Source organism: Ananas comosus, linkage group 6 (genome assembly GCF_001540865.1).
Source record: "Ananas comosus cultivar F153 linkage group 6, ASM154086v1, whole genome shotgun sequence".
Classification (NCBI taxonomy): domain Eukaryota; kingdom Viridiplantae; phylum Streptophyta; class Magnoliopsida; order Poales; family Bromeliaceae; genus Ananas; species Ananas comosus.
This window is the reverse complement of record NC_033626.1, coordinates 14,362,205-14,376,886: the sequence shown is the minus strand read 5'-3', so window position 1 is coordinate 14,376,886 and position 14,682 is coordinate 14,362,205. Positions and strand designations below refer to the sequence as shown.

Below are 14,682 nucleotides of genomic sequence, written 5' to 3'. Positions count from 1 at the left end.
GAAAGGTTAACTAATATATTTCAACTAGGAAGTAAGAAAAGCAAAATGGCAGGCCGGCCAGCGTGTCTTCTATTGCATTGTGTTGGCATGGCAGTAAGTTACTGGAATCTTTTTTAACAACGAAGGTCGTTGGCGGCCAACAGCGTTGATCATTGCTCAATGAGATATTGATGGTAACTAATTAACAATTCTCTATTCGCTTGCGAGGGGGCAACAACAGGTAGGCACATGCTCAAGTGTACAAATGCACATCTCGGTTGTCGGATCGCCCCTCACCAATTCTCAGTCGTTTGAAAAATGGACGAACCATATTCTCAAGTTAAACATTCCAAAAATACATATTCGAGAGGCTCTTCCTTATATACTGATCTCCTATTCATCAAAAAAGCTAGCTTTTCTAGACCGAATCTATATTTTGTACAAGATAGTAGAGGTAATTAATGGAATGATCCTTAATGAAAGATTGAGGATTTTTGACTATTGAGTACGTCTAGGACGTATTTAACAATCTCCATGGAGAGAGTTGGAATTTTGAACTCAGTCATACACCTGAATAAAGAAAGCTTTGCGCCCAAATGTATACGTTCGCACTAGGTTTTATATATTGCTCATATGTCGCACTATATTTATATTTTTTGACTGAGGTTGCAGCTTGGTTAACTCTAACTTAAAAATCGACTTAAGTGGCCACATCAAGATTTTATTATTGTTAAGATATCTACTAATATTGAATGGTTGTTTGTGTATATATTGCTCATATGTTGCACTATATATATATTTTTTGACTGAGGTTATAGCTTGGTTAACTCTACTTAAAATTCGACTTAAGTGACCACATCAAGATTTTATTATTGTTAAGATATCTGCTAACATTGAATGGTTAATTGTTTGTGTAGGAAAATAAAAGAAAAGGGCTATAACAGTCATTCCGAGTTTTAGCATAATACCTTTTGTTCATTGACAGTTAATGGACTAGTAACTGTGTAAAAATAGGATAGATTTAATTAGGATATATATAAACATAAAAGTAAGTGACTAATACTAGTATATGTGGACATCCTAATACACTTGTAATACTTTCCACCATCTCCCGACGTGAGATTATTAGAACGGATATTTATAAAACCATGCGATGCACAAATTTTGCCTTAGAAATTAAATAAATTTGCAATTGATTATTGGCCATGAATGCCGAAAACAGTAATACTTTATGGCTTCTTTATTTTTCATTTTTCTCCGCTTAATTTGTGTAGGGATAAGTGTATAGTAATCAACTTTTAAGTTCTCGATAAGAAAATTATTCAACTTTAACTGTGAAAATATGTTCACAAATTATGGTAAGAGTTTTGTATATTGGTGTAGAAAATTATTTTCATTAATTTCAACAAAATGCTTATCTTTTTTTTTATGAAAAAGTAAAAAAAACACTCCTCAGTTCCATTCCAAGAGATATCTCAAAATCAAGTGTTAACCCCATATATATGCAAATTAATGCAATATTAATGCAATGGGTGACGTTAGGGAGGAAATAACTTTTCATATAAGACAGGCAAGTACTTATGTATATACTTGCATGAACTGAGACACACCTGTCATTTGTTCATCTTCAATTCAAATTTGAAAATAGTTCAGTAAAGTGATACTTGCTTGGTGGTTGTTGTGAGGTGTATGAGAGGACGTGGCTTGTGTTGTCTATATTTGACATACCATGAAAAAGGTGTTTGTAAATTAAAGGAGATGTTCTTCTGCTTTAGAAAAGACGTTGCCAAACGCTTACTAGGAAAGCGTATCTTTTAATGATAATTAAAGAAATATAAGACTATATTTAAAACATTCGTATTTTTTCCAGAGATAGAGAATATAGTGTATATATATAATGCAAACAAGAGAGTGGGGTCCGCAAATGGCCCTTCTCAATTGCTCATGATGCCTAACTCATTTTTCGATCTTTTTATCTTAATCCAATTTGTAGTTAATGCATACCATAAGAAGATATGGTACCACTTTGGAGACACAACAGAAAAAAAAAAAAAATCAGAAATTCAGTGAGATAGTGAGAAAATCTATGATAGATTTACATGCAAATATTCCAAAAAAAAATAATTTCATGTTGAATAAAAGATTTGAAGAATAAAAAAGTGCCTTTTGGCTTGAGGAAGAAATTGAAGTAAATGCATTTTAGTTAGCCAATTTTGAAATTTCAATGGTCTCTTATAAGCTAATACTTAAACGTACAACATACTGAGCCTATACTTGATGTACAAATATATATATCTTTTTCTCCACTTACATTTCCTTTTTATGCCATGAAAATATCAAAAGAGAACAACACATAAAGAAGTAAAAAAAAAACTACTTTTCTCATGTAACTTTAGATAAAATTCCTGCGTAGGAGCCCCAAAATAGAAATCTCGGGTTCTAAACAAAGTTGCCTAATTCAAACACACCCCTGCAAGAAATGCATGTCAACTTACAATGGTTGCCTTTGTTTTACACCACCTGGATATCCCTACACCCCTTTGTGTCAGAGAATACACCCTTATATCCCCCCCCCCCCCCCCCCGCTATCTCCTCACCAACCTTGCGTCACACATTGTTCCCCCTCTTTAGCATTTCTCTTAGCATTATATGTAAGCTCTCCTCTTCTCCGCCCTCCTCTTCCCCTTACCACTATTACCGCCGTTGCCGCCATGGATCCAAACCTTCCTCCAAATGAAGGCACGGATTCGAACTACTCTTCAGAATCACTTCTCACTCCTCTTCATGAAGTGATAATGCCTACCAGTAATATGCAAAATTCGACGTTACGCGCCTTTCCCGAATGCCTTCCCCTACCACCACCTCTCCTTTCGCTTCCTCCTCCTCCTCCTCCTCCTCTTCCTCTGTCGACGATCGGCAACACTTACATGCAATCCCTCATGGGGAACTACCAGCAACCAGTTTATCCCTCCACTCATGATTTGGTACCCAATACCCGAAACCCTAATTACTCTTTCATGTCCTTGCTTGAAGGAGATGAAAGGGCTGTTCGTCAAGCCGAACTTGAGCTAGTTGAATCAATGTATAGCCCTCCGTTGAACTCCACCAATCCTTCTTTTGCGCCAATCTCCCCTCTCTTCCCCGTTTCGAGTCTCCCTCTGCCGACAGTTCATACAAACCAAAGCATGACTCATCTTTTAGGGGAAGCAACTACCAATCCGCAACTCAGGAACCAACTTAGTAGCGGTACGAATATGACCTGGCCCTCGAACAATCAATACTACAACAGCTTCAACTCTTTTCCCTTCCCGGATTCTACAAATCTTCTCAACTCTACAAGCAGCAGCATTATTGTCCACACAACTATGAACCAGCCTCTCTCATATCCTGTTCCGGGATCGCAGGAGAACAATGCCGCCTTCACTTGTCGCACGTGCCGAGTCCATTTCCCTACTGCGCAAGCTTACGGAGGGCATATGAGCTCCCACAGCAAGACTAGGAAGGTGCCCAATGTAGTGCCGCAAACACTGTTCAAGAAGCCCAGAGCCACTCTACATTTCCCTTTTTTCAGTTACGAGAGAGGGAAAGGTGTTGTGATCAATCCTTCAAAGAACTTCGATGCTTCAAAGGTGGCCAAGAACACTACTGGAGGGGATGTTAACAGCAGTCAAGCCTCCAAGGGGAAGGAACCTATGAATAATCAGGGTGACCTTGCAAAGGAAAATGATGAAGAATCCGAGCGTGAGACTCAATCACCCAAGAAAAAGGCATAAAATATGCATCTAGGCTTCATAATAATAAATGAAACAATGGTGAGTTCGGCTTTGGTGTGAATTCATTCATATTCAATCAGGCACCAGGTCGCGAACTATGATAATTGAGTCAATGGTTCCATTTTTCAATATGTTTTTGCGTTGTTTAATGTTTGTGTCTTAGTTTTAAGATGTTCTACATATGGACTTAGTGTTTATTTTGGAGTCACCTAATGTGCCGTAAAATTAGATGCAAGTAGTTTTAGGATTAATGTTTATGTGTTCATGTGTGTGTCTGTTTCAACTTTTAATGCAAATGGTTCTATTTAAACTATCAATAATTTGGTGTTCTATTTATAGTCAACAGTCTAATACTAATGCAAGAGGAGGAATACACAGAAAGTTTTTATTTCTTTAACTTGAGAAGCTACATGGATTAGCTGGTTCGTGCATTCTAAATTCACATCACATTAGAAACTTATAGTTGCAACATGCATGCATGTATATACATATATATTTGTGTGCTATTCTTTAATGACAAAACTGCACCCAAAAAAAAAAAAAATGAAACTAAAAAAATTGTTTTACAGACTTCTAAATATTCACATATAAGAACCTTATTGAACGTGTTAGTCGTTAACTTCGTTTATTAGAAGCTTGTCGTTATCGATCAAGCAACGAGCAAATCTAACAGGCCAAATTAATCTGTTCGCTAAGATTTTGAAGTTTCCACTTGTTGCCCTATAATCCATTTTCCCTTTCCACTTAAAGCAAGTATTTTCCACTACAGGAAAGATGTAACATTTAGTAACTCAAAATATTTAGATAGATTTTTGTGAGTAAGCGAGTAAGAGAGCAAGAGCGAGCAAGAGAGAGAGAGTGAGAGAGAGAGGTGAGCGGGAACTTAGATGAAGTCCTTAAAGGGGATGAGTGAGATATATATTCTTTCTTTGTAAAAAGGAATAACAAGCTAACTGTTTCATTCATAAGAAAGATGAACTCAGCAACAGTCGTGAGGCAACATGTATGTGCATGTGCGCGCGCGCGCGCGTGAGAGAGAGAGAGGTGCTTTGAGTGGATGCACTTAATTCAAAAGAGAAATCCCTCTGCACGCTTGGCATGCATTGCAGTGACATTGCAGCAGTGAGTTGTAACAGACATGCTCAGAAACCCCCGACAAATTTCGTGATAATGAGCTAAAGAGACAAAGAATGCTTGTATACGTGCCGAGGAGGACCCATTATTACATTAATGTTGTTGTGAGCTTTGAAACGCCCTTCTCGTTTTTAAGTAATTCATTTGCTTGCATTGCTTTAACTGTTGAAACGACAAAGAGAGTTTACATGCTATAAGAGACTCACAAGTAGTAATGATATTATTGTACGTTAAGCAAGGAAATATAGTCTGGTAGGTTAGGTTTGGGCCAAAAGCGAGCTCATAAGTTTAATGCGTCTAGTTAAGCTTGGCCAGGGACAGGTGCAACTCAATGGAGCCTCTCCTAATGAACCTCTCTTTGTCACCACTGTGACACATAACCTATATACTTGTAATGATTCTTTCTTCTGCTCAGCAGTTTTATTTTCAAATTAAGTTATCGTACAGTTGATAAAAGTTTTCAAGAAATCACCCAAAAGTGGTTCTAGACATTGTAAGAAATTATATAATGACAACTACCTATTCGTTGAATGAAGCAGGTAGCGTGCTACCGTTTTCTCCAGAAAAAAAAAAAAAAAAAAAAAAAAAGACAACTAGCTAGTGGTTATATAATTTAGATGTTAGATTTAATGTCCTGTTTGAAATTTAAAAAGTTCTACAACGTACATTCCACTCAAAACTACATGATAGATCATTGCTCTTTGCACGTACGTTGCGTTTAATTACCGTAACACCATATGCGTGAATTGCTTGAAAATGAGCAGAAAAGAAATAGAAGTTATATATGCACACTGAATTTGAAAAGGTCGTTCCACAGTTGTAGGGGAACCACGACGAACCTCCCCTTTATCTGCTGGTTAATTATTTGCTTCAACAGTTGGTAAGATAAATTAAAATGGCAGGAAAGTAGATAAGGCTAAGAGATTGGTTTTCATATAAAACAATGTAAAGCAGTTGTTTATTTCAAAAAATATTTATATATATCGACTATATATATATATATATCCATGGACGTTTATAATTAAGCTTAAGTGGTGGTGCAGATGGATTCAGGGGCCCGCTGCTGCCATCAGTTTCAAACAAAAGAAAACGGCGGTTTCCTTGCAAAAGCTTTTGGGCTCCGGGCCTGGTTATGCTCACGTAAAAGATGAAGCAAAACGACATATGAAATCTACTTGGGCCCCCGATGGAAATGCAGCATCTGAGTCCCAACATACCAAATCATGGCCCATTCTGAGCGTAGTAGGATAGAATTTAGGCCCAAAGCTCTCAGGAAAGACGACACCAGGTCGGAAGCTTATCCAGCACGAATCGCGGTGGGCAACGTGGCGTGGTGTACGCTTCACCACGCCATGCCGCCGCATAGGCGCATGGGTCGAACCTTCCGGAGCGCGGACGCGTCGATGTCTCGCACCTCGGCATTTTATTTTTTTCTTTTTTTGCCTCGCGGGCTGCGTGTCCGCCACCTAGCTCGAGCGCCGAAAGCATCGCCAGCGTGCCCTTCCACGCGGCAACGTGTCGTTCTCCCTCCAAACTCTATATAAGCAGTAAGCTTGCCTACCACCTGCGGCAGCTCCAGATCATTTTGTTAATTTCCTTGAGATATTTAAAAGATTAGTACGGAGAGATCGAAGGGGTAGAGTGCGTGTCGCTAATTAAGCAAGGATGCAGTCGATGAAGGAGAAGGCGAAGAACTTGGACGCCTCGAACAGGTCCGGCATGGAGAAGACCAAAGCCGTCGTAGAGGAAAAGGTGCATGGGGATCGATCAAATCCATCCGATAATTAATGATAACACTAATTAATGAGCCGCCTATTTCTCAGCGACTTGCAACAGATCCTAATTTTATGCATGGTGTGATGTATATGCATGTGCAGGTGGAGAAGATGAAGACGCGGGATCCGGGGCAGAAGTTGGCGGCGGAGGAGCGGAAGGAGGAGAGGAGGCGGGCGGCGGAGGCGGACAAGCAGGCGGCGATACAGCAGCACGCCGCGGAGAGGCAACACCCCTCCACCGCAGGCGTCGCCGGCTACCCGAGTGGCCAGCAGACGGCGGCCACCGGCGGGCACCCGGGTGAGCAGCAGACGGCAGCGGGCGGGTACCCGACTGGCCAGCAGACGGCAGTGGGCGGCCGCCCGCCGCACACCACCGGCTACGAGACCGGCACCGGCACCGGCACCGGCACCGGATCGGCTTTCTAGAGCAGTATATATAATTCGGCTCTAGTTTGCTAGCTATATATATATACATATATCGATCGAGTACGTCCTTTTATTTTAAGCTCTTCTGCGGTGGTTTCTATTTCTCTTCTGGCTCTGTACGTGTCGTTTTAATTACTATTATTTGTATGTCGGGACTCGTGACTGTGCTGAATTATAATGAAATAATAATCGGTGTTTGAATAAACTTGTTTTCCTTGTGGATCCGACAATCATATTGAGAAGGCGCTGCACCTTCCGAAAAGTTTGTGATTATTTAATTTACTATTTTCAGGTAGGACTTATGCTTATGCTGCACGATTCGGACGATGTCGTTACAGTGAAAATTCTTGGCAGTGGAATTTCACGCGGCGTGGACTAGTGTCGTCTGTGCTGTAATTCTGGTATTTTTGTTTCGCGCGCGGATAAATGGACTATTGATGGGTCCACTACTTTCAGCAGTGTTTTAGTTTCCATGCAATTTATTGGTGATGAGTGTCTACTTAGGCGTAAATTATGTATCCTAGTGTGTGTGTTTTTTTTTTTTTTTTTTTTTTTGTAGTACATTTGAAAAAAAAATAATTTTTGAATTTAAGAAAGTAAAATATGTTGGAATTTATTTATTTATGGTGCTTTAAAACTTTCATTTTGGCTTTTGAGTTTTCTGCACAAATGAATTTTATCTAAGAGTTCATGTATGACATTATATATAAATTTAGTTTTACATTGAAAACTTATAATTCACTCCATCATTTTCGAGTTAATTATTGAAGTAATAAGGAGAGTGGTACCCTCCACTAAACACGAGTCAGGTCAGGAATGCGGCAGCGCATGGTCCTGACTATCCGGTCCGATTCATCTTATCTTTTATATTTTTTTTGGATGTTTTTTTTGAAGATTGTACTCGAGTTTTTACCACCGTCGTGCTGCAGGAACCTTCCTATCAAGGCATAGCATAATTATCGTGGAAGCACGCCTATATATCTAGAGAGAGAGAGAGAGAGAGAGAGAGAGAGAGAGAGAGTATTGAGCTTCTATACTGCTAATTTTTAGAAAGTTACTAGTGCTGGTTGATTTTTGACTTTTGAATTATATATGGAGTACAAGTATGATATTTTTAAAAGCACCAAATAGTACTCGATGGTTATAAATTTTGTATCATTTTTACTTTTTAGATCATATTATTCAATCAAACACTTACTCAATTTTAAATAATTATTATCATCCTAATTATATATTTTTTAATTTAAGAGCCAAAAATCAACATGCACCAACTCAATTCTCTCTCTCCCTGTATATTTAGAGCACGGGCCTATTTTCCGTTCTTAAATTTTCCGTTCTTTTAAGAAAAATACTATTCGTACACCTTTTATAGGTGCAAACTTAAGAAAAATACTATTCGTACACCTTTTATAGGTGCAAACTTAACACTCCGATATCTAAAAATTTGAAACAATTTTTTCAGATTTTATTATATTTTTTGACAAGTTAAAAAAATATAAATCATAAAGATCCTTAAGTGTTAAGTTTTATATCCATCAATACTGTAAGACGGCCAATATTACTCAGCTAGTAATATATCAGCAGAAGAATTGCCAAACAATATCGTCACCTTTGTTCTATAGATATACTGCACAAGAAGGGTTAAAAAAAAAAAAAAAAAAATCACATGCCCATCAGGACAGAAATATAGCGGCTCTCGCCTGATGGATTTGCTACACAACTTAATTACATCACTAAAACAATTGATTATGAACAGAAGAAACATCTTCCCACCAAACCAATGCAGTACCATTAAGATAAAATTCTAAAGATAAAGCTTCAGTCCAAAGAAATATAAGATAAACTGAATTTCTACATAAAGAATGGTTGTTCACTCTATTCTCTACTCGAAAGTTCTTAAATATGACGCCCTGCAGAAACTCGAAGATCTCTTATTCAACTTCATTATCACCTAATTCTTATTAATTATTGCCTAGACTTGGTTCAGAATATTCTCTTCGTCCTCCTCAGTGGCAGCAAACTTGATGCCCTTGTACCACATCGCACACATCACGTAGGCCACAAAATCAATGAATGATAGTGCCGCAAGAAGGAAGTAAAACCTATCAAGGTGGCCTGAATTGAGGTTCCCAGGTATCCAGCCGGGCCTCTGGGACGTAGCAGTCACACTTGTGATAATTGTAACCAACACAATGCTCACATAATTCCCGAGAGAAATTGAAGCCATGCAGAGAGAGCTCCCAAAGCTCTTGACCCCATCGGGTGCCTGCCCACTGAAGAACTCTAGCTGTCCGACATACATAAAAACCTCTGATGTCCCAATTAGGGCATACTGGGGGATCTGCCACAAAATACTGAGCGAGCTCGGCATGTTAGGCACACTGACCCTTTTAAGCCGCTCTATCTCGAGCACTCCCGCAACTACCATGGCTAACATCCCAATTACCAGCCCAACACCCATACGCTGGAGCTCTGTTAAACCCTTAGGGTTTCCAGAGAGCCGGCGCATCACCGGCACGACGATCCGGCGGTAAATACCAATGAAGGCAAGGACGCTGAGGATGTCAAAGACAGACATGCTCGCAGGTGGAATGTGGAAGGAGCCAACATGAGTCTTCATTGTGGTCCCCTGTTCGACGAATAAAGAGGCCATCTGAGTGAAGACCACTGAATAGATGATAGTGCAAAGCCATATAGGAAGCATTTTAAGCACGCATTTAACCTCTTCTACTTGGGTAACCGTGCATAATTTCCATGGATTTTCCATGTTCTCTCTATAGTCTTCCTCGGTGAGGGTTGCAGCCTTGTCGAGGAACCTACAATTTATCATTAATAGGAATTATCTTTAGACATTTCATCTAATTTTTAGTGTGTTTAAATTCAAATTGCATCAGAAGTGTACTTTCAGAAGACGAACCTGAGTTCATCGCTGTGAAGAATCTTCCTACTCCCAGCAATGGTAGACTCATTCCCCTCGACTTCATAGAGCATTTCACCCTTGCTTGGTGGCTCAACCTCCCACTTTTGGAGAGAAGCAACAAAGACTTGAGCTATACGTGTCAATGGGTTACCGCTCGGCTTTAAGTACCTATAACTGGGGGTCCCGAACAAGAAGAACAACAAGGCCAAAGCAGCTGAAGCAGTTGAAACCCAAAACCCAATCACCCACTTCCCTTCATCCTCAAAATATACCAAGATTGTGTTGGAAAATAGAGAGCCAGCATTCAGAGCAAAGTAGAAATAGCTGAAGAAAGATATCTTCGAGTGCCTTTCTGCGGGATCCATTTCATCAAACTGGTCCGATCCGAATGTGGCAATAGAGGGCTGATATCCACCATTTCCAAAGGCAATCATGTAAATTGATAAGTAGAAGATCGCAGTTCCGCTTGTTGATGGTGGATCACATAGCACTTTTCCATCACCACATCCAGATGGCTTCACCAATAAAAACCAAGAAGCAAGAGATAAGGTCGCCAAACCCTGTTCAAATCATATAAGAAAACAATAGTCAAGAATTATGAAAAATAAACAATCGAGTTATGACAAAGATTTCTGATGCATCCTAATTCGTACCACAACATATATTATCTGGAAAATGGTGCAGGTTAAGTATCGTCCCCAGTAAGAATCACTGAGAAATGCTCCAATGAGTGAGAATATGTATACGGTGCCTGTCCACTTGCTTATGTTATTTGCCGCAACGGCAGTTTCTTGATGAAGTACTCTTCTTAGGAAGACAACTAGATTCACACCAACCCCAAAAAATGCAAGTGTTGCAAGTCCATAGTTCACTGCATCGGAAGCAAATTATGATTCAGTAATAACCCAGAAGGAAAAACTAAGAGCAAGCGAGCAGTACCTTAAGAAGGACAGAAAAGAATAGTAGACATCTCTGTAACATAAACAATGTTCTCAATAATGAGCGGGTATGATATAATAGAAACTATTAGTAAAATTGGCTAAGCAACCAAGCGCATTAATAAACATGAGTTCCCCATAAATTCAATTTAAACATAACTGGAGGAACAACTCGGCGAAAAACCTGAACTATTACTAAAACCTCCCATACTGCAAGTCAACCTTATGCAGCAAGGTGCTCTGCCATCCAACCATCATCTCCTCATGAAGAGTCCTTTGAACTCCAAATCAGCTGCATGAATATGCACTCCAGACTAATTGTTGCAAGGCGCTTGCAAAATAACCAGTGACAGATTAAACTTTAAAGACAACAATATTAGGAAGAAGAGTGATAATAATCACTATCAGTTATTGTGAAAAAAGATTACATTTGACTTTGTCGTCATGATAATCATGGATTCTCCTCTACCCTCCCGATAAATAGAGAAACATGAAAAAGGCAGTCCTGCATTATTAGTTCCAGGATTTAGCACTCCAAAAGAGTTTTATCACAATATTGCTTTCTGGTTTTCATTAGGATTGACCTAATTGGGAGGGAAAATATTGTTGGCAAAGAAACGAAATTTAATTTAAGACCTAGAAACTACTGTTCTCAATGTACTTAAAAACGAGTTCATATAAAAGGGACGAAAAATGCAGATAAAAGCAAAGTTTACCTAGCAATAAGACAGCAGAGTTCCATCCTCCAGTTCTTGCTTTGATTACAGGGTTTCCATTTCTATCCAGCGACTCATCTTCTGTTATGGGAGATATCACTGTATCGATGGAGTTCTCAGCAACTTTGCCTTCCACCTATCTCATAGAGATAATGATAATAAACAAAAACAAAACATGAGAAAGTCTGAAAAGAAATCAGAAGTGGCATCTCATCTTTATGAAGACATTTCAAATAACATAAGTTTGTGATGCAGTAAACATCAGCAATAGTCTTCATTATTCATAAGCTTTATCAATATGACATGTAATAGTTTTAGAGCTTGAATAAAAAGGTAAGATTTTTTTTAAAGAAAAGTGAGTGTGAAAAAAAAAAAAAAACGACGGTCCCTAGCACAGGTGGTAAAAGGGTTTGATGATTGGTACCCAAAGTTTTTAAGTTTGAAGCCTAGCTGTTTCATATTTCTAGCTAAGTTCAAATTTTTTTAAAAAAATAAACGAAGTGGATAGCATGCTACCTTTCTCTCTCTCAAAAAAAAGAAACAAAATAAAAGAACACATGTGCCTTCTCACTTGTTATTTTCCATTATCAGCAAAAGTTGGTTCATGCAAATGACTCAAATGACAAAAACAGTTTCAGCTAGACACAAAATAATATTGACAGGAAAAGGTCACCTTCACTTCTACTATTTTAAGAAGGCGCTTCCCATCTAAACTTGTTTCTTGGTTTTTAGTTTCTCAAACATTTGAAAGTAATATCTAACAAACATGAAAGGGCACATCGATAGAGACAATACTTCCAATCCATTATCACATGAAATGAAGGTTTTTTAACCTTCTCAAACACCTGAAAGTAATATCTAACAAACAAGAAAGGCCACATTTACAGAGACGACAGTTCCAATCCATCTTAAAACTCCTGTATGTCAAAAGGTACATACAGGTAACAAATCTATAATGTACAGAAATGGCCTGTTTTCATAGATAGACAGCAACTTGAAAAGATCCACCACCTCTAAAATCGCTCTGACACCCATTGATAGACTTAATGTCTTTATCGGACATCTCCACGCTGTCAGGAAAAAAGGAAGAACCTCCGCTTCTAATTTAGCCTACGCTAGAAGCTATTATGAAAAACTCAATTAAATTGACCATTTAATATGAAAAAGAAAAGTCTCTTATTTATAGCCCTAAAATTTATGTAATAGCTTTAGTATGACAAGAAAACCAAACGTGGAAACGATAAATCAAAGATATTCCTAATCTACAAATTATTCGAATAATAAAATCTTTTCTAATCTAATAAATAAATTAATCCTAATCTGCTGAGAAAAAGACTACAAATCCGGATCAAATTAAAATCCAGAGTGATTGTTATTACCACTTTCAAGGCATCAAAATCCCATCAGCAGGTTGATGTTTGTTATAGCAAATATTAAACTATATAATATCGCTTACTTCTACAGAGTCATAGTAATGAGTACAACAAGTATTGGATCATTGATGATAGTAGTAATGAATATAGCAATAACATATTTGTAAGTAAAGTTATATTTACTAACCTTCCTTGCCATTGTTCCTGTTCACCTTCTTCTGACAAGCAAGTGTTTGAACAATATTCCCTGATTTATCAGGTCGACTAGCCCAGAAGATTACCCTGACAGACAAAACACTTGTCGGTCAGATAAAAAGAAAAATCTAATCAAACAAGTTCTTCACAGGCACAGGTAGATTTCAAAAGCTTATTTGCATATCCTACTGCGAGTAATCGTATGTTCCCTTGCACAACCATCTATGATTTAGTTCAAAACTGTAAGAACGGCACATATGTATGTTCATCAAGTAGTAGATATTGCAGTAAAACCCGACTCCGGATTATTCTCACCATCGATCATCATTAACCCAAAAAAAAAAAAAAAAAAAATCACCTGCATCCATAAATTAATTTATCGGAGCAATAAAAAACTTATTTTGTGAATCAAAAAGAGACAAAGCTGCATCCTATTATCATCAAATATGCATCATCTCTGCATGCACGTATGCATCATCTTTGCTCGCACAACCATCGTTGAGATTCCGAGTTTACGATCGTACAAGATATATTCACATCAATTCCAATTACCTTCTTTGATGAACCCTCCGGATCGATCACGAGCGTCGTCGCCGCCGCGGATTTCCGGCGAGGGAGCGGAGAGAGCCGTAAGGAACGAAGTCGGCGTCACCTCGTGCGCCACCGACCGACCACTTCGATCCTCCCCAAACCCTTTAGACATTTACAGGGGGAGCGAGGGGCTCTTCGTCTCTCTCTCCTCCTTTTCCTCCTCCTCCTCCTTCACAATCCGTTTTCCTCACAGCCTACACCTCTCCTCCTCTCCCTCTTCTTCTTCTTCTTCTTCCTCCTCCTAGGGTTTCCTCGACGAAGCGGAACGAGATTTTCGCGAGGGCTTATAGTTTGTTAAGCAGGGGGCGAGGGGGTGTTGGGGTATTTATTGGCGAGGAGTAAAATCATGTTGGAGTTCGGAGTTCCTTGGAGAGAGAAACGTTCGCTTCCGAGGGAAAAGGATATTGCCACGTGGCAGGCGAGAGCGAACCAGCAGGAAAAGCGGTTACCCAGATCCGAGTTTGTTGGGTCAGCATCCGCCACGTGTGTGAGCCGCACCAGCTGGGCGCGGTTGAGTCCAGCCCAGCCCGTGAAGGGCAAATACAATTGTGTGGTGTGAACTCCGAGCCAGCTTTACGTGAATCGGGTTCGCGTGCGAAGCGGGAACTCCGTGAGACCGGGCCCACTTGGTTGACCGCAACAGCTGATTTGAAAAGGACTCGTATTAATGTATGAATGAATAATGATAATGATAATGATAATAATAATAATATTTAATTCAATACGCGATCTGTTTTTTTTTTAAAAATTATTTTTATTATTTATATTTTTTTTTTGAGAAAACATAATATACTATCTATAGTTTCATTCAATTCAATCTGTTTTAGTTTGGAGCAATATTATTTGTGCATGTATATATAAT

General features: G+C 38.9%; 2 protein-coding genes across 3 annotated transcripts; one reads left to right on the top strand and one right to left on the bottom strand.

The window, feature by feature from the left end:
• Nucleotides 6,408-7,320, top strand: LOC109711408 (protein LE25-like). Its single transcript, XM_020234422.1, has 2 exons — nt 6,408-6,638; nt 6,764-7,320. Exons 1-2 carry the CDS (start codon nt 6,552-6,554, stop codon nt 7,085-7,087), a joined length of 411 nt encoding a protein of 136 aa, XP_020090011.1. The 5' UTR covers nt 6,408-6,551; the 3' UTR covers nt 7,088-7,320.
• LOC109711742 (protein NRT1/ PTR FAMILY 7.1) lies at nt 8,677-14,156 on the bottom strand. 2 transcript variants are annotated; one of them, XM_020234938.1, is made up of 6 exons: nt 13,782-14,156; nt 13,222-13,316; nt 11,662-11,797; nt 10,661-10,878; nt 10,005-10,567; nt 8,677-9,903 (listed from the first exon to the last, which is right to left on the bottom strand). In XM_020234938.1, exons 2-6 carry the CDS (start codon nt 13,231-13,233, stop codon nt 9,060-9,062), a joined length of 1,773 nt encoding a protein of 590 aa, XP_020090527.1. In that variant the 5' UTR covers nt 13,234-13,316; nt 13,782-14,156; the 3' UTR covers nt 8,677-9,059. The 2 variants fall into 2 exon arrangements, with proteins under 2 accessions (XP_020090527.1, XP_020090528.1); XM_020234939.1 differs by lacking the exons at nt 13,222-13,316; nt 13,782-14,156 and adding exons at nt 11,130-11,276; nt 11,374-11,450 and having other exon boundaries at nt 11,662-11,788.

Coding starts and splice junctions, on each gene's coding strand:
- LOC109711408 (XM_020234422.1), top strand. CDS start 6,552: ATGCAGTCGATGAAGGAGAAGGCGAAGAACTTGGACGCCTCGAACAGG. Junction 6,639..6,763: donor AAGCCGTCGTAGAGGAAAAG/GTGCATGGGGAT, acceptor ATGCATGTGCAG/GTGGAGAAGATGAAGACGCG.
- LOC109711742 (XM_020234938.1), bottom strand. Junction 10,879..11,661: donor CTCTGCTGTCTTATTGCTAG/GTAAACTTTGCT, acceptor CTTCCGATGCAG/TGAACTATGGACTTGCAACA. Junction 10,568..10,660: donor TCCAGATAATATATGTTGTG/GTACGAATTAGG, acceptor TGATTTGAACAG/GGTTTGGCGACCTTATCTCT.